General features: G+C 34.4%; 1 protein-coding gene across 1 annotated transcript in view; it reads right to left on the reverse strand.

Annotated features, from left to right (window-relative positions):
• The window catches only part of BBS4 (Bardet-Biedl syndrome 4), a 150,681-nt gene that overhangs the window by 45,678 nt on the left and 78,761 nt on the right, over positions 1-26,242 (reverse strand). The window contains exons 8-9 of the mRNA XM_074186423.1: positions 24,105-24,276; positions 12,863-13,059 (exon numbers count right to left, since the gene is read on the reverse strand). Coding sequence (XP_074042524.1) covers positions 12,863-13,059; positions 24,105-24,276 — 369 coding nt within the window. The remainder of the gene's footprint in view (positions 1-12,862; positions 13,060-24,104; positions 24,277-26,242) is intronic.

The following is a 26,242-nucleotide window of genomic DNA, read 5'->3' on the forward strand; positions in this document are numbered from 1 at the left end:
AAGAGAATATTCAGGTATTTACGTGGCACTTCAAATTAAGGACTTCACTTTCAAATTTCAAATGCTAAGTTGGAAGTTTATAGTGATTCAGACTAGGCCAGGTTTGGAAAAGCCCGTAAATCTACATCTGGTGTCGTTTGCAAATTTGGAAATGGATCAATATGATGGTTAAGTCAAAAGCAACGATCCGTTTCACTGTCAACTACTGAGTCGGAGTTTATAGCTAGCAGTGAGGCAGCAAAAGAGTTGGTGTGGTTGATGAGGCTCTTTGAAGAAGTATTAACTGATAAGTTGTCTACACCTACATTGTACATAGACAACGCAAGTGCAGTTGAATTGATAAAGAACTCTGAATTCCACAAGCGCACTGAAGACACAGACGTGCGATATCATTTGGTTAGAGAAAAGTATGCCGAAGGCGTAATTCAAATTGAAAATATCCCAAGCGCAGCTCAGGTAGCCAATATAATGACAAAACCTTTACCAAAATGTCTTTTCAATCTATTGTTGACAAATTAATTTGCAGGTAGTGGTTCCACTAGTTAATTACCGAAAAATCAATTAGGATAATCATCATTTAACAAACAAAGTCCACATCGGACCAAAAAACTTCAGGTATATAAACAGCTAACCCTTGTCTTTAGATTCAGTATCAATTTGCTTCTCCTGAAGATGCTAACCTTGTTAGCGAAACGCGCGTCAAGTGCAAAAATATCAGTTTGGTGTTAGGGTTATTGATCTCTAGAAAAAGTTTTCGAAAATCGGTTTGCAAAACCACTCACTACCTAACCTAACCCCACGAACACACGGCACTGATAAAGAAATATTGTGAAACGGACAAAAAATTAGTATTCAACCAGTCCAGCTAGCCGAGCCTTTATTCCTCAACTACATTTGATAGCACGTTTACTAACTATCTGGGCGACTAGGGGGCACAGGCAAGAAATGTTTATGACTGTACTCTTATTTTTATTGCCGTTCCAATTGGGAATGGATAGACTATATGTGATGTTTGAAATCGAAATATTATTCTCTGCTTTCAATAAACATTCCATTATTATTCCCTACCTACCTGGATTGCCATGGTAACGTGTTCGGTCCTCGTACAGAATTGTTGCTGAAATTTATTTTCCCAGAAATCAACCACACAATGCTATTCAATTAAATTCATTGGACACAACATCAGTGACCTCTAAAAGTCCTTCATTATACTGTTTATCCAGTAGACTAACCCTATAGACAAAAACTTTTGGTATCTCATTTCAATTACCATTTGTGCGAATTTCAATCTAACAGATTTCGAACAACATCCGTCAATATTTGTTTTCAGTCGCGTCTCATTCAATTCAAAAGGTGAATTACTCTTGTTCACCCAATCAATAATTAAACTCTCCTGCGAAGTTCATTGCCATTGGGGAGAAATGGGAAAGGATTGAGGAATTATGGATGCATTCGCCAGAATACGGGAAAATAAATTCCAATTTCACTGTTGGAATGCAATGCTTAAATTTTCATCAGTTATACTCCAACGGCTCCCCTTTATTGATATAGTTAGGGAGCTAACTAATTTTGTTATTCAATGATCATTTCCAATTATATAAGAATCACAATAACTATATTATATATATATATATATATATATATATATATATATATATATATATATATAATATATATATATAATATATATATATATATATATATAATATAATATATATATATATATATATATATATATATATATATATATGTTTTTTTTATTGATGCAACTAATTTTCCTTTATTTTGAGTATTCCAATATTAATTTCTACAAAAAGGATTTGAAGCTTTATATCTTCTATTAATTATCTGCGAGCGCTTTCGACAGTTGGTAGTACTGTCATCTTCTAGGCACTCCTCAAACTGAACTGGTCATCCTGTTGTCTGCCTCTTTATACGGTCAGAGCATTTCAACTCAGGTATTTCAGGTACTTTAGGTAAATTTGCCTGTATTTGTTCTGCATCAGGTACTCTTCTTTGTGTTAGATCTTCTCTAGGAATGTGTATGGTTGTTTAATATATTGAATGTGAGGTCTTGATGTGTTTTGATTTGTACTTGTTCCTCGATAAGTGATTTATGACTGTTGAATTTATGGATGTTCAAGTTTTCCCAAATGTCCATGCGGTTTCCCTTGTTGACATGTTTTATGAGTTTTATGTTCTCTGGTGAGGGGAAATTATCTTTGTTCTGTATGACGTGTGTTGCAAGGTTTGATTTATATACTGTTGAATTTATATATGCCTTTTTGTGCTCATTTTACCTTTGGATCAGTTTTTTCTTGGTTTGGCCGATATAGAATTTGTTGCAGTCCGAGCATTGTATACTGTATATCCCGTTTTGGTCTTTGTCTTCTTCTTTTTTATAGTTGTTTATTTTTTGTGTTATCTTCGGGTTTGGCTTGTATGTGATGTTGATGTTCAGTGGTTTGAAGATGTTTGTTAGTTTTTTGGTTTGGTGTCCTACGTACGTAAATGCTGTCCATCGTTGTGTTGTTTTGTCTGTTGGGGTGGCTTGATCCTTGTTCTGTATTTTTTGTTTCATTCTGTTTTCTAGTTTATCTATTGTCTTTTGGGTGTATCCGTTTTCGTTCGCTATTTGGTATATGATTTTCCGTTCATTGCTGAGTGGTATCCTTAACATTCTATATATGAATGCGTTATAGGCAGCCATTTTGTGTGATGGTAGATGGTTTAAACTTGCGGGTATGGTGGAGCTTGTTTGTGTAGGTTTCCTGTATAATGCCATTTGAAATTGTGTTTTGTTGTGGTTATATCCTATGGTTATGTCCAGGTAGTTAAGTTTTGAGTTGTGTTCTTCCTCAATGCTGAAACATAGTTTTTGATTTATTGCGTTAATTTCAAACCAAAAAACTAACAAACATCTTCAAACTACTGAACATCAACATCACATACAAGCCGAACCCGAAGATAACACAAAAAATAAACAACTTTGAAAAAGAAGAAGACAAAGACCAAAACGGGATAAACAGTATACAATGCTCGGACTGCAACAAATTCTATATCGGCAAACCAAGAAAAAACTGTTCCAAAGGTACAATGAGCACAAAAAGGCATACATAAATCCAACAGTATATAAATCGAACCTTGCAACACACGCCATAAAAAACAAACATAATTTCCCCCCACCAGAGAACATAAAACTCATAAAACAAGTCAACAAGGGAAGCCGCATGGACATTTGGGAAAACTTGAACATCCATAAATTCAACAGTCATAAATCACTTATCAAGGAACAAGTACAAATCAAAAGACAACAAGACCTCACATTCAATATATTAAACAAAACCATACACATTCTAGAGAAGATCTAACAGAAAGAAGAGTACCTGATGCAGAACAAATACATGTGCTTCATGATCTGGGTGAACTAATTTTTCAATGCAACGTTTCGTTCATTGAATTCCATCATCAATATATGTTTTTTAAATACGGACCTGTATATTTTTTAGACATTTTCGTAGTCATTATAGTTACAAATTCGTTGACATATAACAACTTATGTATTTCTCGACGTTTCTTCCCGAAACCACATCATCAATATTCTATCATTTAACTTTTTTTATTCAATGAGATATTAAATATCAAACTATTATTGTAACACATAGTTAATAGGATAGGATAGCTTACATTTCTATTTATAGTCGCGATATTATTTTATTGCAAATTATTTGTCTATCATTTGACATTCACTCTGTTAACTCCAAACGATTTTAACAGATGGCGATATCTGTTTACTGGATTGAGTAAGTAATCAATAGATGTCGCTGCTATGTTAAACTGACAAACGTGTCATATAAGCTACAATTCAATAGCATAACCACCACGTATTGTTGAGGCTAAAGTGTAAGTTAAATTTGTTTTGTAGTAAACGAAACACCGTGAACTTAAATTATTTTTACTTTTCAAATTTTTGGTATTAGCATAGCCAGCAACGTGTTACTTAGACTGAAATGTAAATTAAATTCATATTATAGTAAAGATAATACAGTGAAATCATTCCTGCTTTTTAATTATTTGTGCTTCATTGTTCAAAACTCTTCAATGAAAATATATACATGTAAGTATTATCACATAGTTATAGAAGTTAATTAATATTTCTATGAGAAAATGGTACAAAGCTCCCCACACTTTTTCAATAATTGTACAATTTTTTTTTCATTATTTTTATTTAACCTCTATTGAAAATTATTTTGCACATGTTTTTCTCAATTATGCAACGGTACGCGTTTGGTCATCAAAAAGATCACCGAAAATATTCTTGAAGCAACCATTTTAACTGGGAACTTTAAAGGAAAAGTGGTCATGTTGCCACGTATTCCAATGATACCGTTAGATTCTATCATACCCTTCAGAAGACAATATTTTCCAATTCGTTAAGCTTTTACCATGTCTATAAATAAGTCTCAAGCCCAAACAATGTCCAATTGTGGTTCAGATTTGGAAAATCTGTGTTTTTCACATGGGCAACTATATGTTGCATGTTCAAGTGTAGGGAAACCGTCGAATCTATTTGTGTTAATTAAAGACAAGTTAACCATAAATATTGTCCACCAATTAGCGCTAAATTAAATTGAAATTGAAAGTGCTTATTTATAATTCGAAATAATAAATATTATTGTTGAAGATTTAAGACTATCTGCCCTACCTAACTCATTCATAAGTTTACTAACAACTTTTCAATATATTCGTTTGTTACAAAACTGAATGAAAATAATAATAAATTTCAAAATTAATTCTTTTGTATTGATTTTTGCTTCATATCAACTGTACAAAAATTTTAATCAAAGTCAATCAAAGTGTTCAAAGTCCTTCCCCTTCAAATCCCAATCCAGTAGATTTTTATACCAGCTTTAACGTTTCCGTCTTCGTTAATAATTAATAATTCCATTGTACTAAGTGCTTAGGGTAGTAGAAAATATGTCATGGAGATGGCAAATGAGATTTTGCCGAAACGTTGTGAAAAGAATCCTTATGGGGATGAAATACACAGAACACGGAGCGAAACCCGAGAAAACAGCTCATCATATATATTTTATATATATATATATATATATATATATATATATATATATATATATATTATATATATATATATATATATATATATATATATATATATATATATATATATATATATATATATAAATAAATAGATAAGTACTCCTTGATCATTCCCATATTGATTTCAATTTAAGAGCCACCGATATACAGCTGTTTCAGCCTATTGGGCATCGTCAGTACCGGGCAGGCGGTCCTCGATTGACGACAAAATGAGAAAAAACCAAGAAAGTACTTGATAAAAATAGCTGCGTAAACGCAAGCGAAACATAAGTGGAACCACCTATTGGTGTGACACCCAAGTCACTTGGCAAGTTGACTTGGGTGTCACACCAATAGGTGGTTCCACTTATGTTTCGCTTGCGTTTACGCAGCTATTTTTATCAAGTACTTTCTTGGTTTTTTCTCATTTTGTCTTCAATCGAGGACCGCCTGCCCGGTACTGACGATGCCCAATAGGCTGAAACAGCTGTATACCGGTGGCCTCTTAAATTGAAATCAATATGGGAATGATCAAGGAGTACTTATCTATTTATTTTTTTGATTTTCATGGAATTATTTTCCAGCAGCTTGACTGCATTAACCTTTCTAGATTTTATATATATATATATATATATATATATATATATATATATATATATATATATATATATATATATATATATATATATATATCAATCTAACAGATTTCGAACAACATCCGTCAATATTTGTTTTCAGTCGCGTCTCATTCAATTCAAAAGGTGAATTACTCTTGTTCACCCAATCAATAATTAAACTCTCCTGCGAAGTTCATTGCCATTGGAGAAGAATGGGAGAGGATTGAGAAATTATGGATGCATTCGCCAGAATACGGCAAAATAAATTCCAATTTCACTGTTGGAATGCAATGCTTAAATTTTCATCAGTTATACTTCAAGTAAACGATATAGTGCAACCTACCTTCCAACGGCTCCCCTTCATTGATATAGTTAGGGAGCTAACTAATTTCGTTATTCAGTAATCATTTCTAATTATATGAGAATCACAATAACTATATTATATATATATATATATATATATATATATATATATATATGTATATAATATAGTTATTGTATATATATATATATATATATATATATATATATATATATATATATATATATATATATATATCACTTCTAAAACATTTCACTAACTTTCTTGGAAAGCTTCTGATATAATTTCTCATTCATATTCCCTGTTTCACTATCACTGTCGTCATTTAAATCAATAATGAATTTATTTCCACCATTAATATAAAAGTGTCCAATCTGCCAGTCTTCTTCGGTAATATTAGATACTTCATTTCAATCTAATTGGCTCTATTACCTTCTTATCAAGTTTTAGAGAATTTCTTTCATATTCTGTCTGTTAGACCACAAGTACCAAACATGTTTGGAAACAGCTCATTTTTATTACTCTAAACATGTAGCAAACTGCGGGGTGTTACATTTAAACCAATTGCCGCTAGACAATAAGTATTATTGATAATATTATTAATTTACCTGATAAAGAATGTTACGCGTTACTTTATTAGCACACACACAACTAATGTATTTTTGTCCACCCTGTACCAATTGGAATCAACACGTGATACATTTTTGGAATCAGCTGAGCTAGAGTAATCCGAAAATTGAGACAAAATGGGGGTGTTCCATTTAAAAAAAAATGACGGTGACGTCATTACTCGAACGTAATTCACCCTGTATATCAGATTATTATTTTAAAATACTGTAAATTAACATCAGGATTATTTCTTGAAATGACCTGTTTAGCTAAAAATGAATTTGTTCCATACTTTACGGACACAGTGTATACACAGATTTCGCAAAGGCCTTCGACAGAATTATTCACTGCACCTTACCTACTACAGAAAATAGCTCAAATGGGTTCAAATCTTCCACTAACTCAAATTCTAGGCTCCTATTTTGATCAATATTATTGAGTATTTTTATACTTTCGAGGATGAGATACTCCTTCGTAAAGAAGCTAGCTGTCAAAGATCTTGGGGTGACGATCGACAGCAGGTAGACATTTGTTGGCCACACCAATCCTGTCGGGGCATCGGCTAAAAAAATGCTTGGCTCTGTTCTGCGCAACTCTAAATCACTCACCAATATTACCACCGTAACCATACTTTATACATCTCTTTTTCGCTCCAAGTTAGAGTATGCTACTTTGATTTGGTATCCTCTCTATAACGTACATTGGGAAACCTTGGAAAATGTGCAAAGGTGTTTTCTGAAGAACTGATGGCGTATACTTAACACTACTTCAAAGACTCGATATGCCTTCCTTGGAGCAACGTGGAATTTCATCAAGTATTATTATGCTGTACAAAATTTTGGATTGTTCTATTGATACACCCTCGTCACTGGAAAAAATTAACTTCAACGTACCTCAAGCTACTACTACACGTAGACAGATCACTTTCTATCCCCCTTTTACTAGATCCAACCTTGGAAAAGTATCTCCTATAATTTAGATGTGAGAAATTTTAATACCCACTGCAGTCAATGCGATATTAATTTCGATCCACTGAAGACCTTATTATCCAAAATTGAACTAACCATTATCTAGCTTACTGTCTTAATTAATATGTCATCTTTTTTTCTTAATTTGATCATATATGTGAATTTATCTCTCAATTTGTCAACGGCACGCTTCCTCATTCACATCTTCTCGACGTTCTGAAAAAAGCTTGTACCACTCGTAAACATTTTAATGACTCTAAATACATACACCGTATGCCACTGTCAACATTTGAAGTTTTTTTGAGTATTCAATTCCATTTTCATTTTATCGAAACGTTGTGAAGTAACTTGACTTGGAATTTCTTAACTTTTTAATTTTATTTTATTTTTTGTTCAATTTTTTCCATCTCAACTTGTATTTCATTTCACCATTATTTCATTTCAAATTTTTTGCTTAATATAATTGTTTTTTCAGCTATTCATTTTTTATATGTTTGTTTGTTTGCTTCCAATTATCAAGCTCGGGTTCTGTATTGACATAATTATCGACATTATTGCTTGATCTATTCGCGGGCAGATGGCGATGTACCTACGTAACCTCCATGATATATCGACATTATTGCTTGATCTATTCGCGGGTAGATGGCGCTGTACGTAACCTCCTTGATATATCGACATTATTGCTTGGTCTATTCGCGGGTAGATGGCGCTGTACGTAACATCCTTGATATAATTCAAACTCACTTTAGATGTATTCCTTCATTTGAACAAAGCATTTTTTTTATTAACACGCGCGCCTGCTGCCTTATTTGTGACCGTCTTTTGCGCGCCTGCTGCCTTGAGCTTGGTAGCTGATTTTCAGGTTCCCTCTCCGGAGTCGAAAAATATCAATGGTCATTTTTCTAAACAATATACGGCTGATTGATCTCAAAGTTAAGATAAAATAAATATAGTTTCAAAAGACTAAAAAACACTCTTTTTTTTGCCATATTTTTTGTATATCGAGCGCTCATTGCTTTTTTTAACAAAAATTTAAAAAAACGAAAATAAAAAATTCCCCACATCATTGGATCGAAAGGATAAGAAGAATTGGGCCCAAGTACAACATCAGAACCTGCTTCAGATCCGGAAACACTATCCGCAGTAGCCTCACAAAAACCAGGCCACCAAACGCGGACTGCGATTCCAAGAATTGCATTTACCGGATACCCTGCGAGTACGGAAAATCCTACATCGGTGAAACTAAGAGGCCATTGAATGTTCGCATTGCCGAGCACAAGAAACACATACAGCGAGGGGAACCCAGCAAATCAAGAATAGCGGATCATGTTTGGACCCATCAACATAACATCGAGTGGTCCCAAGCTGAGATCATACACAGGGAAGAACATTGGTATAGGAGAAAATTCAAAGAAACCGCATACATATTGTCCAACAATATATTCAGCCAAGCTAGCGTAGAGATTCGCAACATATGGAAACCCATAATCTAGCGAAAAATGGCCATACGGTCATCTCCCGCTAAACCAGTGAAGCGGAAAAAGTAAAGCAGAGATAAGTGGAAGTACTCGAATGACCCATAAATAGTCATCTCTCGGAGGAATTAGTCCCAGTCATCACCCGAAGATGATTGTGGATACTAACAATCGAAACGTCCTGAAGTAACTTGGCTTGGAATCTCTCAATTTTTTATTGTAATTTTTTTCATATTTCTTCAATTGTTCTATTTTTACTTGTATTTCATTTCACTGTAATTTCATTTCAGGGATTTTTTGCCTAATATAATTGTAATTTTCAGCTATTCCTTTTTTAATTCTTACTTTTTATTAGTTTTTTAAGGGATTTAAAATCATTTTATATAATATCAGCCAATGGAAGTTCGAACTAATGAAATTCTCAACTAGATAAATTCTCTTGAGAAAAATATTTGGTCGAGGTTGGGATCGAACTCACCACCTTCCGGTTGTTAGTCGGGCGCATTAACACTGCGCCAATTATTATGTGATTAAATAATATTATGTTGTTCAATAAGGAAAAAATAAAAAGTTTCTATAAGTGCGGTAAAGGAAAGAATATACATTCATTGGAATCATTAGAAATGTGTAAATTGTATATTAACGCCCCAATTCCAAAGCACTCAATGATCAACTAGAACTATGTAGTTCCTCCTTTTGAATTTATCAATTTTGACAACTAGTTTAGGATCCATTGGTATTTGGAGCAATTCACAAGTAGCAAGTAGTGTTTTTGGATCAATATTCAGTAATGTTAATAAATTATGGAAGTTAAACAATCATTGTTTCAATAAATTGATAGATGTAGCCGTTACTACGTGGTAGGAAATCATAATGAAAAAAGATAATTGAAACTTTCTATATTTTCACCACTTTTATTTGTAACTAAAGTTACTACAGTTTCGTCCTATAAAGACATTTTCAAACTTATACATTAAACGGTATAATGTATAAGTTTGAAACAGTTTAATTTATAAGTTTGAAAATGTCCTTATAGGATGAAACTGCAGTAACGTTAGTTACAAATAAGTGGTAAAAAACATAGAAAGTTTCAATTTTCTTTCCTTAATTATTATTTTGGTATCTCAGAAGGGGTATTGATAATCCAGGCAACATTTTTGTTATTTCAGGTACTTATTACAGGTACCTAAAGGACTTTTGTTTGAAGGTGATTGACAATGTTTCATGATGAATTTCTTCACCCGAAGACGATTGTAGATACCAACAATCGAAACGTTGTAAAGTAACTTGACTTGGAATTTCTTGAGTTTTTAATTTTATTTTATTTTTTGTCCAATTTTTTCCATCTTAACTTGTATTTCATTTCACCATTATTTCATTTCAAGTTTTTTGCTTAATATAATTGTTTTTTCAGCCATTCATTTTTATTCTTCTTCTTCAATTTTTAATTCTTCTTTCTTAGTTTTTTCAGGGATTTCAAATCATTTTTAATAATATCAGACAATGGAAATGCAAACTAATGAAATATACCTAAAGGGCATTGAATATTCAAGGATTTGTTTGGGTCAGGGTCAGGATTGGGTCAGTCTACATGAAAATGGTTAAATAAGCCGAAACCGGTCGTAATAAATAAAATTCGCAGTAAAAATTAGAAAAAAGTTATTTTCTCTATCCTATAATAAATATAAATTTCTATAAAATGAAAAGGTTATGAAATGAACATGTGGGAACTTTCGTGGTTGAGATAATAATGATAATAATAATAATAATTCATTTATTGACTACGTTATAAGAAAAATTATTTGTAGCAGGTCAATTACAAGATATATGTGACAATCAAAGCACCTCATCAAAATAAATAAAAATATGAGATGAATATATACATACATACATTTATACATGCACATATACAAACACATGTAAAAAAATATACAGACCGGATATTACACAAATAAGATAAAAATAAAAAAGTATAATGAAGAATTATTATGTCAACATATAGTCGGTATCTGAAAATATTCGTTCACTGTGTAGAGACTGTGAGCTATTAAAAGTTTTTTTTTATCTTGAATTTGAATTCGGTATAACTCAAATTTTTATAGTACTCTGGCAAAAAATTATAAAGGTTCAAATTTAAACTGTTTCAAGATGAAGTCTCTAATCTAAATCTTTTATTTAGAAGAAAAGAACCATGCCTAGTATTATATATATATATATATGGTTTGTGTCACTTCTGGGATATGTATGGCAATTTTTGTGAATCTCCAGTAAACTCAAATAAATATAAATAGAAGGAACTGTTAATATGTTGAGTTTTTGAAAGTGATTTCGGCAAGAATCTCGAAGACCTAAACCGGCGACTATTCTTACAGCACGTTTCTGTAATGATATGATTCGATGAGCATGTGTAGAGTTGCCCCATAACACAGTTCCATAAGATACATGAGAATGGAATAGTGAGAAATATGAGATCAGAAGCACATCCGGACTAACTGATTTTTTGAGACTCCTTAACAAAAATAGTTGACTAGATAGTTTTTTTGCTAGGCAGTCAATATGTTCTGTCCACTTGAAGGACTGGTCTAAGGTTATACCTAAAAGTTTTACGGAGTCATGCTGATTCAATTTACTGCTCATAGTGAAGGTAATTTCCTGAGTTTTTGTCTCATTTTGTGTTAGTTTATTTGGTATCAGCCACTTATTTATATTTGGCGAAATTGACAAGTTTTTTTCTTTCAAATTTATTGAATTTGAATCGGAATGATAAATGTAGCATCGTCTGCGAATAAAATACCATTAATGTAATGAAGATGTTCAAATATATCATTAATGTAAATAATGAAAAGAAGTGGCCCCAGAACTGAACCTTGAGGTACACCACAAGTAATTTCCTGGCTAGAGGATAATGTTGAACAATGAATAACCGCGTGAACTCGTTGAGTTAAATATGATTCGAAAAATTTGTAAGCAATTCCTCTGGCACCATGATATTCCAATTTCTGTAATAATACCTGATGCGAGATGCAGTCAAAAGCTTTACTTAGGTCACATAGAGTGCATATAGTGTGTTCACCTCTCTCAAAAGCATCGATCACTTCGCTCACCAGTTTCGTTACGGCGTGGGTGGTAGATCGGTTCTGCCTAAAATCATACCGATTTTCATTCAGAAATTCATTTTCCTCAAAATATTTCGCCAGTCTCTTCTTGACGATAATCTCTATAATTTTTCCAATTATAGGAAAAATTGATATAGGACGATAGTTTTCAGGTGAGTTTACATTCCCGTTCTTGTGAATTGGGATAGTTTTGGATTTTTTAAAGATGTCAGGAAAAATTCCGTTAATGAAACATAGATTGCAGAGTGTTGAAATAGGTTCTGAAATACTACCCGCAATACTACCTGCAATACTATCCTGGGGTGATAGATTATGTTTCAAACGAAGATTTTCTTAATGCGGTAAGGCGTCTATAAAATCGATCAGACCACACTGCGTTCTTTGTTAGATCTATCATCAGGGATCACCCTGACCCGATTATCCTTCGTGCTGCAAGACGAACGAGATGAATCTGCAAGAATTTCCCCTCTGAGGATATCTCACAAATATATGTCACGATATAACCCAATATCCGTCGTAGAATTCAAGAAAGTACTTATTTTTCACTTGGCATTTGTCATATTCTGCTGTGTTGAAGATGTCAATGTTACATCAACAACGAAACGCAAGTTGAGCCTCTTCATGAAATAGCTGTGAAAACAAAATCAATAAATACCTCTTCGCTGCAAGTCATCCCTTCCTCTGCCAACGTTTGGAACTGACCAACCAAATAAAAGGCCTCTTCTATCAAGCCAGCATGAAGGCAGCACATAGCCGTATTGATTATGACGTAGGGATCTTCTGGCATCAGAAGAAGAGCTTGTCGTAAAGCCCTAGTCGCGTTTTCGGGATCCTTCAGTTCCATCAAGGAAGCTTAAAAATAGATTCGTTAATAATTTCACTAGTGGGTCTTGAGAAATGAAAATTTTTAAGAATATAAAGTATGTGTTCAAAATGAGCCATCTTCTGCGATTTATTTTTCAATCGGTATTTGAGTATCAACTGTACATACACTTCGTGAGTATGTCCCATTGAACTTTATAACCTCTGCCTTTGAGAGAGCCTCGCGAGATGAAATTGGACGATGTTAGATCTAGTGCTCTGGCAGGCTTGGTTTATCGAACCAGAGACTTTTGGAATTAAAATTAAGCGATCCAATTATTGCTAATAAAGAGCTTTTCACGCGGTCCGCAACAGGCGGACCGCGGTCCATTTGAGGACCGCAAAAGGTCGAACCTCGGACCGCCAAATATTGTAATGTGTTAAATACCAAGTATGAATTATTACGTAGATAAGGAATGCTATACCTTTATCAATTACAGTAATATTTTCAGCCACATAGAATTCAACTTCGTTTGTACTTATTTTATTTCAAGTTGCCTAGTCAAGCTGTTTTACAAGTACCTACAACTGATATGGTTTCATTAGCTTCTCATATACCCTGTGTACCTGTCGCGCAATAGTTGTGTGGCCACATGCCGTCTAGCAACACGCATGGTGTGGCCTACCTACTTTGAGCGGCCATTTTTTGAGGCCACTAAATGCGGACCTATTTTAAACGAATCTACGCGGTCTGCTGATCACAATGGTACCTACTTCTCTGTTTGACCCCAGAGTGATGGTTCAGGGATGTGTCAAAAGTTGTGTTAACTCATCAGAATTTTCTCTACCTCATGTGGCCATCACTTTCGTCTGCCCAGTGCTGCCTCTACAATAACATGCATCTTGGAAACTACTTTCAAGGACTCTCGATTTATTTATCGAGCGGACTGAAGCAAAATTGAATTCTCGCAACTTGTGTTTAAAAGTGCCTTGTGTGGACAATCAGGTGTTCGTTATTTAGTAAGGCCAAGAGGTTTTTCTTCAGGAATGAAACTTTCTTGTTCACCTAATGCAAATAAAAGATATTCAAATATGATATGATATGTGACACAATTTACAAATTTCAACTAGTGAGCTACTGAACTAGTTTTTTCAAAATTTGTCAAACAAATTCTCCAAAGAAGACTAACTACCTACAATCAATTCTTGCCGCTAAAAAGCTGGGGGTTAAATAAATCCCAACGTCCGTCCATAATAGGTATACCCACATCCCAAATATTGGGATGGCTTTCAACAAAAAATCATACAGATCGTAGAAATTATTATTCATTAGCCTTTTGAGACATGATTCAATTGATAGAACATAGGCAGTATATCTAATTGTATCATTCCAGGATAATGCAAAACTGTACAGAAATATGTACAGATCTTCATAATCAGAATAAAAATAAAAGATTGTCCTTTCCACGTAAGACAATCGTTGAAGAGTATTACTGGTAATATGGTAATTGGTGATCTTCACAATATTGACTATATATCTTTCAAAAATGAACTACTCCAAAAACCAATAACGAAGCCTGTTGACGCTATTGTGTAAGAGAACAAATATTACGGGTTTATTGAACTGGTTGTGAAAATCTCACGAAGTTTTGTCAATAAAGGTTTTTAAAATATATGAATCATTAGGAATCGATTGTACAAAACCGCGTTTGAATAATTTGCGACTAAAAGACTCCTTAAACTCGTCAGTTTCTCATTTCATTGTATCTTATAAAAAACTTTGAATAAACATAGTGCTTTATCACTTTTCCCGAATAGTAGGGATGCTGAAGTTGTAATAGGTTTTGTATTACTTGCAAAAGGAGTTTTGGCAATTGTGATAAAACTTGGTAAAGTTGTCTGATTGATATACGTGGTGAAAATCAATATTCATCACCAGTTTTATACAACTCGGTTATCAATATCAAAATGAAGAATTGAAAATACAATGTCATGCTCTCATGTATTTTTGTCGTGTCGTGCTCACTTTTCGAAAAAAAAATAAAAAATAAAAAATAAAAAAAAATCTGTGCACGCCCTTGAGCCAGGAAACAATATTATAAAAATGCCTTATAAGTACTTTCTAATTCTCAAACGGTACTATGAGAACTCTAAATTTTTTTAAATTTATGCCAAAAGTTACGCTTTACTTTGTTACAAGGTGGTTTATTAGTTACATTAATGGATATACAAGTTGAATTAAATTGAGTAAGCACCATTATTGACTTTGTTAATGAAGAAATGACATTAGCAAATGAGTGTTGTTTACACCCATCAACATGCAAGGAATAACAAAAACTAGTTGAGCTTTGCCTTTTTAATTTTTAGGTAACATTTCTTGTTCTAATGGAAGGCCCTGCATGTATTTTTTTCTGGTAGAAAATGAAATTTCAATAATTGGAAATATTGAAAAATGTTTTTCCTAAAGTGAAAAATAAGGGATTATTGGGACCTTAACAGTAAAAGTTACCTCATTTCAGGCAGACTGTGAAGTCATCACAGCAGCCAGGTTGCCTCTCAGCTCGCCATTTAAGGCGACAGACATCCCAGTCAACCAGAGTACACCAAATTGTTACGTGGTGTCCTGTCACCCAGCGGTGAACCAATCAGAGTGTACCAAGTAGGAGTTACCTCATTTCAGGCACACTGTGACGTCATCACAGTAGCCAGGTTGCCTTTCAGCTCGCCAGTCAAGGCAGACAGACCACCCAGTTAACTAGAGTATACCAAATTGTCACGTGGTGTTCTGTCACCCATCCGTGAACCAATCAGAGAATACCAAACTGTTACGTTGCTCGCCAGCTAATCAGAGCGCGCACTTCTACATCTCAGAACATCGTGGCGGAAGATTTAAATTTTCTGTGGACATGACAGGCAGGCAGACGACCAGACGTATCCCTCAACAAGACAGACCGCCCAGTCACGGGGCGCACTTACGTCAGCTCATCTTGCTCAGCACAGTTTGCATAGGTTCCTAGGCAGGTTGATATTTCTGTACTGGTTCTACGACTGAAAATACCTGAACCATTCCGCTCCACTAACTCATACTCACAAGGAAACTAAATATGTTTTACTGAACAGTGATCATAATTCAAATGTAAAAACAATTCGAAAAGCAATAACCGAGGCCATCACTACCAATAGTTCGAAATTACTTTCAATATATAACGGTGGTGTTGATGCTTACGATCGAGTCTATCGCACCAAAGACCTGCGTTCAATTCTCCAACGAAAACTTTTTTTAAGACGTCGTGAAACAAAAATGTGTTGAGCAAAAAGATGGGCAAACGTAAGCGCGCCACGTGACAGGGCGGTCTGTCTCGTTGAAGGTTACGTCTGGTCGTCTGTCTGCCTGAACTATTTATGTCCACAGAAAATTTAAATTTCCCGCCACGATGTTCTGAGATGCAAAAGTGTGCGCACTGATTAGCTGGCGAGCTGCTTGACAGTTTGAGGACACTACGTGACAATTTGGTACACTCTGATTATTTGTAGACGAACTTATTTTAAAATATGACAGTTGTCAGAAAATTTCTTCAAATGCTAATATTTTCCTCATTTCGATGAGAACTGGCCGAACTGCAAATTTTGTGGGTCTCTCTTTTTGTTATGAATTGTGAATTATTTCGGCAGTGAAATATGATGAAAATTTCTATAATGGTTTTACTCAATTGTTTGATTTAACGCCAAACAAATCTGTAATGTCACCAGGGTTTCTACACATCTTGGGCGGACGGTAGCACATTCATCAGTCTGGTTCCTAACTAATTGTAATGAATCAAATTTCAAAATTTGAAAGATTTTTCCATTACATTTCACATTTTGAATTACGTTTTTCAACTATTTAATGAAATCAAAGTTGGGAATTCCATACATTGGAATATATCAATAAGATTAATTGTGATGACTTCATTTTGTGTGCATGCTCAATTCTGATTTCAATTCATGGAATTTCAATCCACTTTCAGTGGCCAGTAGTTCATTATTTTCATTAAGGCATTCGGGCACGACTGTGTATGAATGGCCACATAATTATTTTGGCCACAAAATGATATCAGTAGGTTGATATGCATTGAAGTTATTTCCGATGATGAGTCGAAAGCTTTGGTGTGTACGAAAAAACTCAAAGTAAATTAAACCAGTGTGGAAGAAGACGTGTTTAATCGTCAGAATAAGGTTGATAAATCGGCAACAATATACGATCGATTACTTTTCAAAGAACATATCCAACTTCTTGTATTTTCAAAGATAGAGCATGATAGAAAATATGTTCAAAATAGTGAGATCTGATTTGTACAATCCGTTTTCTAACTCATGTGAAGAGACTTTTAGCACCTGACTCCATATTACATATTGGGATTTTCAATATTTTAATTTATTATAGATTTTGTTTCGATAGATTTCGAAATGAATTATGAAATTTACTTTGGGAATTGTAGTACAAATGAAACTAATGAAGATTCGTTGATTATTGTTTTATTAACGCAGTTGGATATGACGGTGTATGGCCACATAATGATACCTGATACCTTGGAGATAATTAACTTGGAATTTTGAGGTATATGAAGTGTGTATGTGGCCACTAAGTGGCATCAGTAGATTGACATGGAGCGAACGGTGCAGTTTCCGACTTCGGTGTTTGTAGAGAAACCAAAAGTACCAGTTGTTTCGAAAATAATCAAAATAAAAAACAATAATAACTTTCATAAAAGAACAATGAACTGGCTTTTTTTGCCACCGAGTTGAACTTCGGATTTAATTTTCAATTTATTCAACATTGACTAAAGAATTGTGAGAAGAAATATATCCAAGAATAATAAAGACGTTATTATTATTATTTCTTTATTCATTTCCAGTATCTTTTCACTCTACTAAGATTTTTCAGTGAATCATATATCGAAATTTAGTACATTGAAATATACTGCATGAAATTAATGGCGACTACTGCATTATCGAGAGCAAATTTCATTAAAGATTCAGCAAAGATTCATGAAAAATTTTTTGTAGTATAAACAAGAGATAGGTGAAAATTAAAGAGTTCGAAGAGTCCAAAACGCATTCTTGGGATGTTGGTAGATCGACGAAACGTTCATCAAATAAAACAAGCATCGTTTATAGAAGTGTGTATATCAAAAACGTTTTTTTTAAATTTGAAATGCTCGATTATCATTTGTAGAAATGATCCACCGACAAATAAAATCATTCCCGTTAGAGTTTTCAATACTTTCAGTTGTTTTGAAAATAATCGAAATGAAAAAATCTATATTGCCAGCTTTCAGGAAATTTTCTATAATTTTATATAAACACAATATAAAACAAGTGTATATGGCCACATAATGATACCGGAAATAATGTCCTTGGAGATAATGACCTTGAAATTTTGAGGTGTGTGAATTGTGTATGTGGCCACAAAATGACATCAGTGGGTTGACCTGCAGTTACTGTTGAGGTGTGGTCATGGCCACAGATGTCTGTTTTGATGAAAAGTCACTGGCTTCGGTGTGTAAAGAAGAACTGGAAATAGCTGGGTATTCACCTAATGAGCCTCTACCGCCTGGTTATAATAACTTCGATGACCCCACAATTCACACCAGGGCGTGGTGTCCACACTACTATTGCGCGACAGGTATGTGTGTGTGTGTGTGTATGTGTGTGTGTGTGTGTTTGTGCGCGCTTGCGATTGTTTTATTGAAACAAGCGCGAGCGAGTTTCGAAATCGGGGGTGTCGGCATGTGAGCGGGAGAAAGCAGACTCATTCATTTGTTTTGTGATTATTCGCGTTTTCATAATATTTTCGTACCTATGCTAATATGGATCCTAAAAAGCATAAAGTGGACAGACAGTGAAAATAGGAGGTTTCTGGTAGAATGGAATGAACAATATTGTTTTACGCTGCCTGATAGGTTCCAGTGTGCCTTATATGCAATAAAACTTTCGCTATTGTTAAGAGCTCACAACAAAAGTACGAAATTACTAGTTCGTTGCATGAGCGAGCCAGAAAAATTCATAGAAGTAGCGTTACGTGTGTACTGGACGCTTAATAAACACCAAAAACCATTTTCAGATTCTGAGATGGTGAAGAAATGTATGTTGGAAGTAGTCACGGTACTTTGTGGAGGAAAAAAAGATGTCACTGCATTTCAGAGTATTCCATTATCAGCGAGAAGTAATACACGAAAATCGAAAATTTCAGCTGCTGATATTGAAAACACTCTTCTTGAACTCTTGCAAAAGGCACCTTGCTACGCCATAGCACTGGACGAGTCATGTGACATTGTTGATGATGAACAAATGTCTATTTTCGTAAGATTTCTTAATATTCAGTGTCAGATTTAGAGAAGAGTTGCTAGCAATATTGCTAGCAACAAGAGTTTTGAAAAATCTGTTTGAAATCTGTTTTTTCGTTAATCAGCTGCCGCCCCCATACGAACGACAACTCTCAGAAGTTAAGAAACTTGTGCGAGCTAAGGACAATATTGCTAGTAATATTGCTGTTGAAAGGTAACACTCGAGAAGAAGATTTATTCAAGATCATTGATGAATTTATTACTAAATCTAACATTAGTTATGATAAAATGGTGTCGCTTTCAACTGTCGGTGTTCCAGCAATGATTGGCAAAGAAAGAGGTATAGTAAAGAGAATCAGGGACACAAACTCGGGTATAATACCGCATTAGTGCACATTTTACCAGGCAGTCCTTTGTGGAAAGATTAGTGCCACACTGAAAGAAGTAATGGACAGCTTGGTCAAGTTGATTGAATTTATAAGGTCTCATTCTGCTCTTCAGCACCGACATTTCAAGGAGTTTCTTTCTGAATGTGATTCAGCGTATTCTGACTTACTGAAACACAACAATGTTCGTTGGCTAAGCAAAGTTCAGGTTATTGAACGTTTCTGGCTGATAAAAGAATAAGTAACTTCCTTCTTGCAGAACTTAGATACAGAGGGAGCCAGAAAACACTTTGGAGTTCATAACAAACAAGCGTGGCTTTTCTAATAAAATAATTTGAAATATTTAAATGCGCTCAACACAAAATTACAAGGACAAAAATTTATTCATTTACCGACAATTCTTGAATATAAAAAGAACTCTGAAGAAGACATTGCAGTGTTTATAAAATATCTGGCCGATCTTAGAAATGAATTTGCTACAAGATTCCAAAACTTTGCAGAGATGGACAAGCTATCCATTTCTCAAATCGCCATCTGAGGTGAATGTAGCAGCAAAATGGACAGATATGGCTGCCAAGTTATTCAATCTGTCAAAGGCATCACTTCAAATACAGATAATAGTTTTGCAAGAAGATGTGTCTTAGCAAATGTATAAAACGGTCTCCACTGAAGAATTTTGTGCCAAACATGTCCCAGAAAAATATGAAAATTGCAAGAAACTAGCTGTAAATTTGGCCACTATGTTTGGCTCGACGAACGTATGCGAAACATTTCGCATAGATGAATTTTTGAAAAATAAATATCGTTCGAGATTAACGAACGCCCACCTAGAAGACATACTTCTAATTTGCTGTTCCCCTTGAGAAAAAAACTATGAAAAACTGACTCAAGGCCGTCGGTATAATTTCTCTCATTAATTTCAGGTCTTATGTTTAATAACACAGAATTCAATTTGAAACCAAAATAATACATAGGTAGCACTCAATTTTCATCAGTTGTTTATTCTGGACCTCGTCAAAATTTTCCCACAGTATTCGGATCCCACCTAAAACTACTTGCCGACCTCTGGTTTAGAAGATACAAAATAATATTCGTCTCAGTCTCAGAGTGATCAAGATTATCAGCGTTCATTAAAATACATGTTTGGTGAAAAAAATCAAAGTTAATTCATATGTCACATTAGATATTCTGCACGAGGGATTTGAGGGCATGGTCATCTCACGTGGAGGTGATGTGAACTGGCCACCGAGATCGTGCGATTTGACTCCGTTAGACTTTTTCTTGTGGGGATTTTTCAAGTTGCCATACCACAGCGGTCCTCAAAACCAACATAACCCGTGCCATCAATCAAATTCAGCCCGTTTTATGCGCCAGAGTCATGGAAAATTGAACGTTTCGGATGTGCGAACAATTGAACAATATTATATTCCAGACATAATGGCATCAATAGGTCTTTCAAACGAATGAAAAATTTCATTTATGCCTCACACACACTCTTTGTTTAATTCAAATCTGAAGATAAGAAGCGCTTAATGAAAGACCCTATAGATTAGTTCCCCAAAGATGCACCCTAAGTGAACATGTCATGGATTCCAAAAGCAATATGTACTGAAAAGAGGCTATTTTTGAGATTTCACAATCAAATCAGTGCATCCACTAAAGAACTGATCTAAATCAGGTAAGTGAAATTCAATCCTTTCTCCTTTTGTCAGATGAAACTTCACATAATCATTAAAATTCTTCTATATTAGATACTAAATTATAAAAACAATAAAAATACTTTTTTTACTCAATTCCCAACTGATCTTATTTACTGGGTAGATCTCAGGAAGTTGTTGTTGATGGTCATTACTCCTTATCTCTCGATATTCTAGTACCACAGGGCTCTATTTCAGGACCTTTATTTATACTACCGATATCATCTCGTCAATCAAGAATTGAAAAATACAGACTCATGTTGATGACGTACAATCATATATGCACTTTAAAATCGATGAACATAATTTGGAAGTGTATCCTAATGAAACAATGATGATGCATTTTGGATCGCAGAAGAATCGTGAATTGGCCGAAAATAATTTCCACTTAGAACTAGGTTATACTATCTTGACTCTTGTCAATACAGCTAAAAACTTGGGGATGATGCTGGACACTGACCTTAGATTTACCGGGCATGTTGAAAATTTAATAAGAAAAGCCTATATGTTGTTGAAACTGCTACACTGCAATCGATTTATTTTAGGCCAATCTCTGAAAAAAATGCTCTGTCATAGTTTGGTGCTGAGCCACTTCAACTACTGTGACTTCATATATGGGTTACACTCAGATGTTTCAAATAAGTATTCTTCAGAAATGGAATATAGTCTTTTTCAACTAAAATTACTTTTTTAATCCTTTTCTGCCAGTCTTCTTCGTTAATATTAAATACTTCTTCTTCAACTAGCTCTATTACCTTCTTATAAAATTTTGGAAAATTATTTTTATGCCTGATGCTTTGTTTCAATTTTTCCCAAATCAACTCGATGAGATTGAAAACACAAAAATAGGGGGGAAGTCTCAGTATGGTGTGTACATACATTTCAGTAATACTCTCAAGGGCATACACATTTTCAAATGTTTTTGTCTAAAAAACTTCAAATAGTTGGTTTATGGTATAGTTATTTTCAAAATACAACTTGTTACCCATTAAAAAACTTTTCATTTCATCTTTCCTCGAATTTTTATCTGGTACTTTGATAAGCTATCGCGAATGATACGGAGCGTTGTCAAGAACTATTACACTATTCGCATCCAAATTTGAGGTCAATGTGTTTTCAAACCATTAATTAAAAATATTAGCTTTCATTTTCTAATGATAGTCAACATTGCGGTCCTCAAGTTTTTTCCACATAATTTCAAAGACTTCGGAACCTATCCTTCACTTCCTCCGCAATGCATAATGATTAGTCGCGATCCTTTGTTTGCAGGCATGTTAGGCGTACACAATCTCGAATCATCAGTCCACCCTTTCGAAACTGTGTCGTGAGTGTCATACCAAGTTTCGTCCAAATAGAAAATTTGTCGTTGTTCTTGTCTATATTTAGTAATTTGTTCTATAAATATTTGTTACGCAATTCCACTATTCTTTTGCTTTCCATAACTTCTTGATGTTTGAATATTACTGGAGTTCTTCCCAACACTAAATCGTTATTTTTAACACCTCGACACGTGTTTCGATCACGAAGTGATCATCTTCAAGAGGAAGATTAAACCAATTTGATCTTGAAAATAACGATTTGGTGTTGGGAAAAACTCCAGTAATATTCATTACTACACCAAAGCTTCCAAACAGTGCATCACAAGTGCTTGACGTTTGTTTATTATTCCAAATCTAAATCCTCGTTTCTTTATCCAATTCTGAAGAGTTTTGTGACATCAGATCACGTTATTCACGTATTCAATTTCTTCCTTATGATTTCAATTGTAGGTATCTCATTGCTTTTATAACAGTTGTATATTGATTTTTTTCATTGACTTCATCAGATGAACATCTAAAAGTTTCGGTAATCCCGTATCACATCGCATCTTGCGTTCATGAGATTTGCTTTTGACTATTTCACGTACAGTTGAGGAAGGGATTTCGGTCAAATCTGATGTTGCTTGTAATAGTTTGTTTCCCTCGAAACCAAATTTGAGATGTAGATTCTTATATACATTGAAACACTCAAATCGCGATTAGTTCCTGAACTGAACATTGACAACACGACTCGTATAACCATCCTCGCATTCTATTCGTCACCGTAACATGACTTCAAATTCAATTTTATGACTCTTCCGCCAATCATAAAACTCGGTTAGTAAAAATCATCCAATACAAACCGCCAAGTCTACTGTCCACGTGGACTAGTTGGCAGCGGTTTTATTTCTCTATATTGTTTTTTTGGCCTTTGTGATCGCCGACAGCTTCAACTATGTACAATACCGGTTACTTCGACTATACCTATGTGACTACCTGCTCCAGATACTGTGACAACCATCCCCGGCCAGGGGTTAAAAGTCACACTTTTTCTTTTCCATAAGAATTGTTATACTCCCTCTATGGATGATGTTGAAATATTTTTTTCAAATGAGTATAAAAATACTATCTATTAAAAAAAATATCATTAATAATTTATTAAAGACACTAAAAATGCCAAAGAAAAAAATTTGTGACTACCAACCCCGGTCTCCCCTACTCAAACGGGGCATTTCAGCAAACTATATACCATTTATGGTATTCGTCTAGGACCATAAGAAATAAAATGTGTAAAGATCATTTATTATGGTAACACTTTCAGATTCATTAACTCATCTCTAAGCAATCAAGTATTTCCCAAACTTTATCAGCAATCCTCGGTAATCTCACCTCCCAATACTGCGAAACAATCAGCGACATCTGGCCTCAAATTGACGGCAGCGCAAGCAAAATTGAACGCTGAAGCTGGTTGCAGGGTGGAGAGATGCGCTAATCCCAAATTAAAGAGTATTTTCCAGTTCAAGGGCTGCGCCCACAAAGCCCTCTTCAAACAGCTTATGGCCTGAAAGATGAGACATAAATATTGAATTGTATATAACTATGCTAATTCGGGACGTATTTTCGCAGAGTTTGGCAAAAACGGGTGGTCTCTGGGGGATGTGTAGTTCATTATGAGAATCCATTTATGAACTGATGACTGAAGTTCCTACGTTGAATCTGATATAAAGTAAAAGAGTTGATGGTGATCATTCACAGGGAAGACTTTGATGGATCTAGTTTGGATACATCAAGACAAATTGTCGATTCAGTTCTTCGGAATTCAAATTTTCCAGTGGCGTGAAAGAGACTTTTTCAATCAAGTGGGGATTTCGTGGTCAGATTTAATTGGATTTGTCGTTCATTTACGATTGTTAATGACCATCATGAATGATCATAATGACCATCATGAATGATCATTCAAATCGAATTACAATCAACAATTCCAAAAACATATATATATATATATATATATATATATATATATATATATATATATATATATATATATATATACCGGGTGTCCCACATTTTATGTGACAGGCAATATCTGGTTTGTTGAAGGAGATACACAAAAATGTTTCATACAAAAGTTTTAGGAGTTCATGAGAGCTATATTTTGATAAAATTCCATTTTTTAAAATAGAACGCCCTGTATATCATTACATATTCAGATGCTACGTTAAATTCTGATATCATTTCATGTTTGGTTTTTGAAATTCGGTTACGGCGTTGTTGAGTTATTGCACTTTTCCTTAAATATAAAGTTTCAAAAAAACTTATTTACTCGTACACGAATCCAGTCTATATCTTTTATTAAATTGAACTAGACTACTACTAAATACAAACCATTATTCTCACCTCTACGATACGATATCGATATCAGTTGAATATAATATTGAAATTCTTGAGAATGTGACAAACTTAAGGGTGAATTGCTTTATATTGCACAATTTCATCAAGTAGCTTATGCTTGTTGATGCCATAGTAACAAATGTTGTTGAATTGTATCTACTTGTCAGTTTGATTCAGTGATTCTTTGCAAAACAGTAACTGTGTTCTTTGTGCGAAAACTCCAGTATGCCTTTCGCGTTTAGTCCAAGTGATTGCATTGATATGTTATTAATTTTTGGGGAATGTCAGAAAAACTGCCGTCAAGCACAACGTCTATACCAAGAACGTTTTCCAGACAGACCCATTCCGTCACAAATGACTTTTTCGAGAGTTGTAGAAAAATTGCGAACTGGGTCATTTCCTTCTACTATAAAGCATCGTCATCATACGAGATCTGTTAGAACTGAAGATTTAGAGATCAATGTGTTGGCTTATATTATTATTCATCCACATGTTTCTATCCGTACTCTTGCAGAAGAAGTCGGTGTGAGTAAATCTAATGTACAGAGAATTCTGAAAGAAAATAAATACCACCCATTCAAAATTCAGTTGGTACAAGGTTTGAAACCACGGACTTTGAACGACGACTTGAATTCATTGCTTGTATTCAGGTAATATTACATGAAAGTCCTAACATATTCAGTCAAATTTTGTGGAGCGATGAATCGCGATTCCACAATAATGGAGTTGTGAATCGACATAACAGTCACTATTGGTCTCAAGAAAATCCCCACTGGGTCCGCGAAAGTAATTTTCAAACTACTTGGGGTATTAATGTATGGTGTGGATTGTTCAATGGCCGCATCATAGGACCTTACTTTTTCAATGAAAATCTCAATGGATTGCGATATTTACATTTTCTAGAAAATGATTTGATCCAGTTGATGGAAGATATTCCCATAGCTGAACGACAAGGAATTTGGTGGCAACAAGATGGTGCTCCTCCTCACAATTCACAGGTTGTTACTGAATATCTGGATAGAACGTACCCAAATAGATGGATTGGTAATAAGGGTCCAATTCGGTGGCCGGCTCGTTCCCCAGATTTATCACCGCTTGATTTTTTCCTATGGGGTTATTTGAAAGATATTGTTTTC

Source organism: Leptinotarsa decemlineata, unplaced genomic scaffold (assembly GCF_025532065.1).
Source record: "Leptinotarsa decemlineata unplaced genomic scaffold, Ldec_3_MD MMD2_tig00078422_RagTag_RagTag, whole genome shotgun sequence".
NCBI lineage: Eukaryota > Metazoa > Arthropoda > Insecta > Coleoptera > Chrysomelidae > Leptinotarsa > Leptinotarsa decemlineata.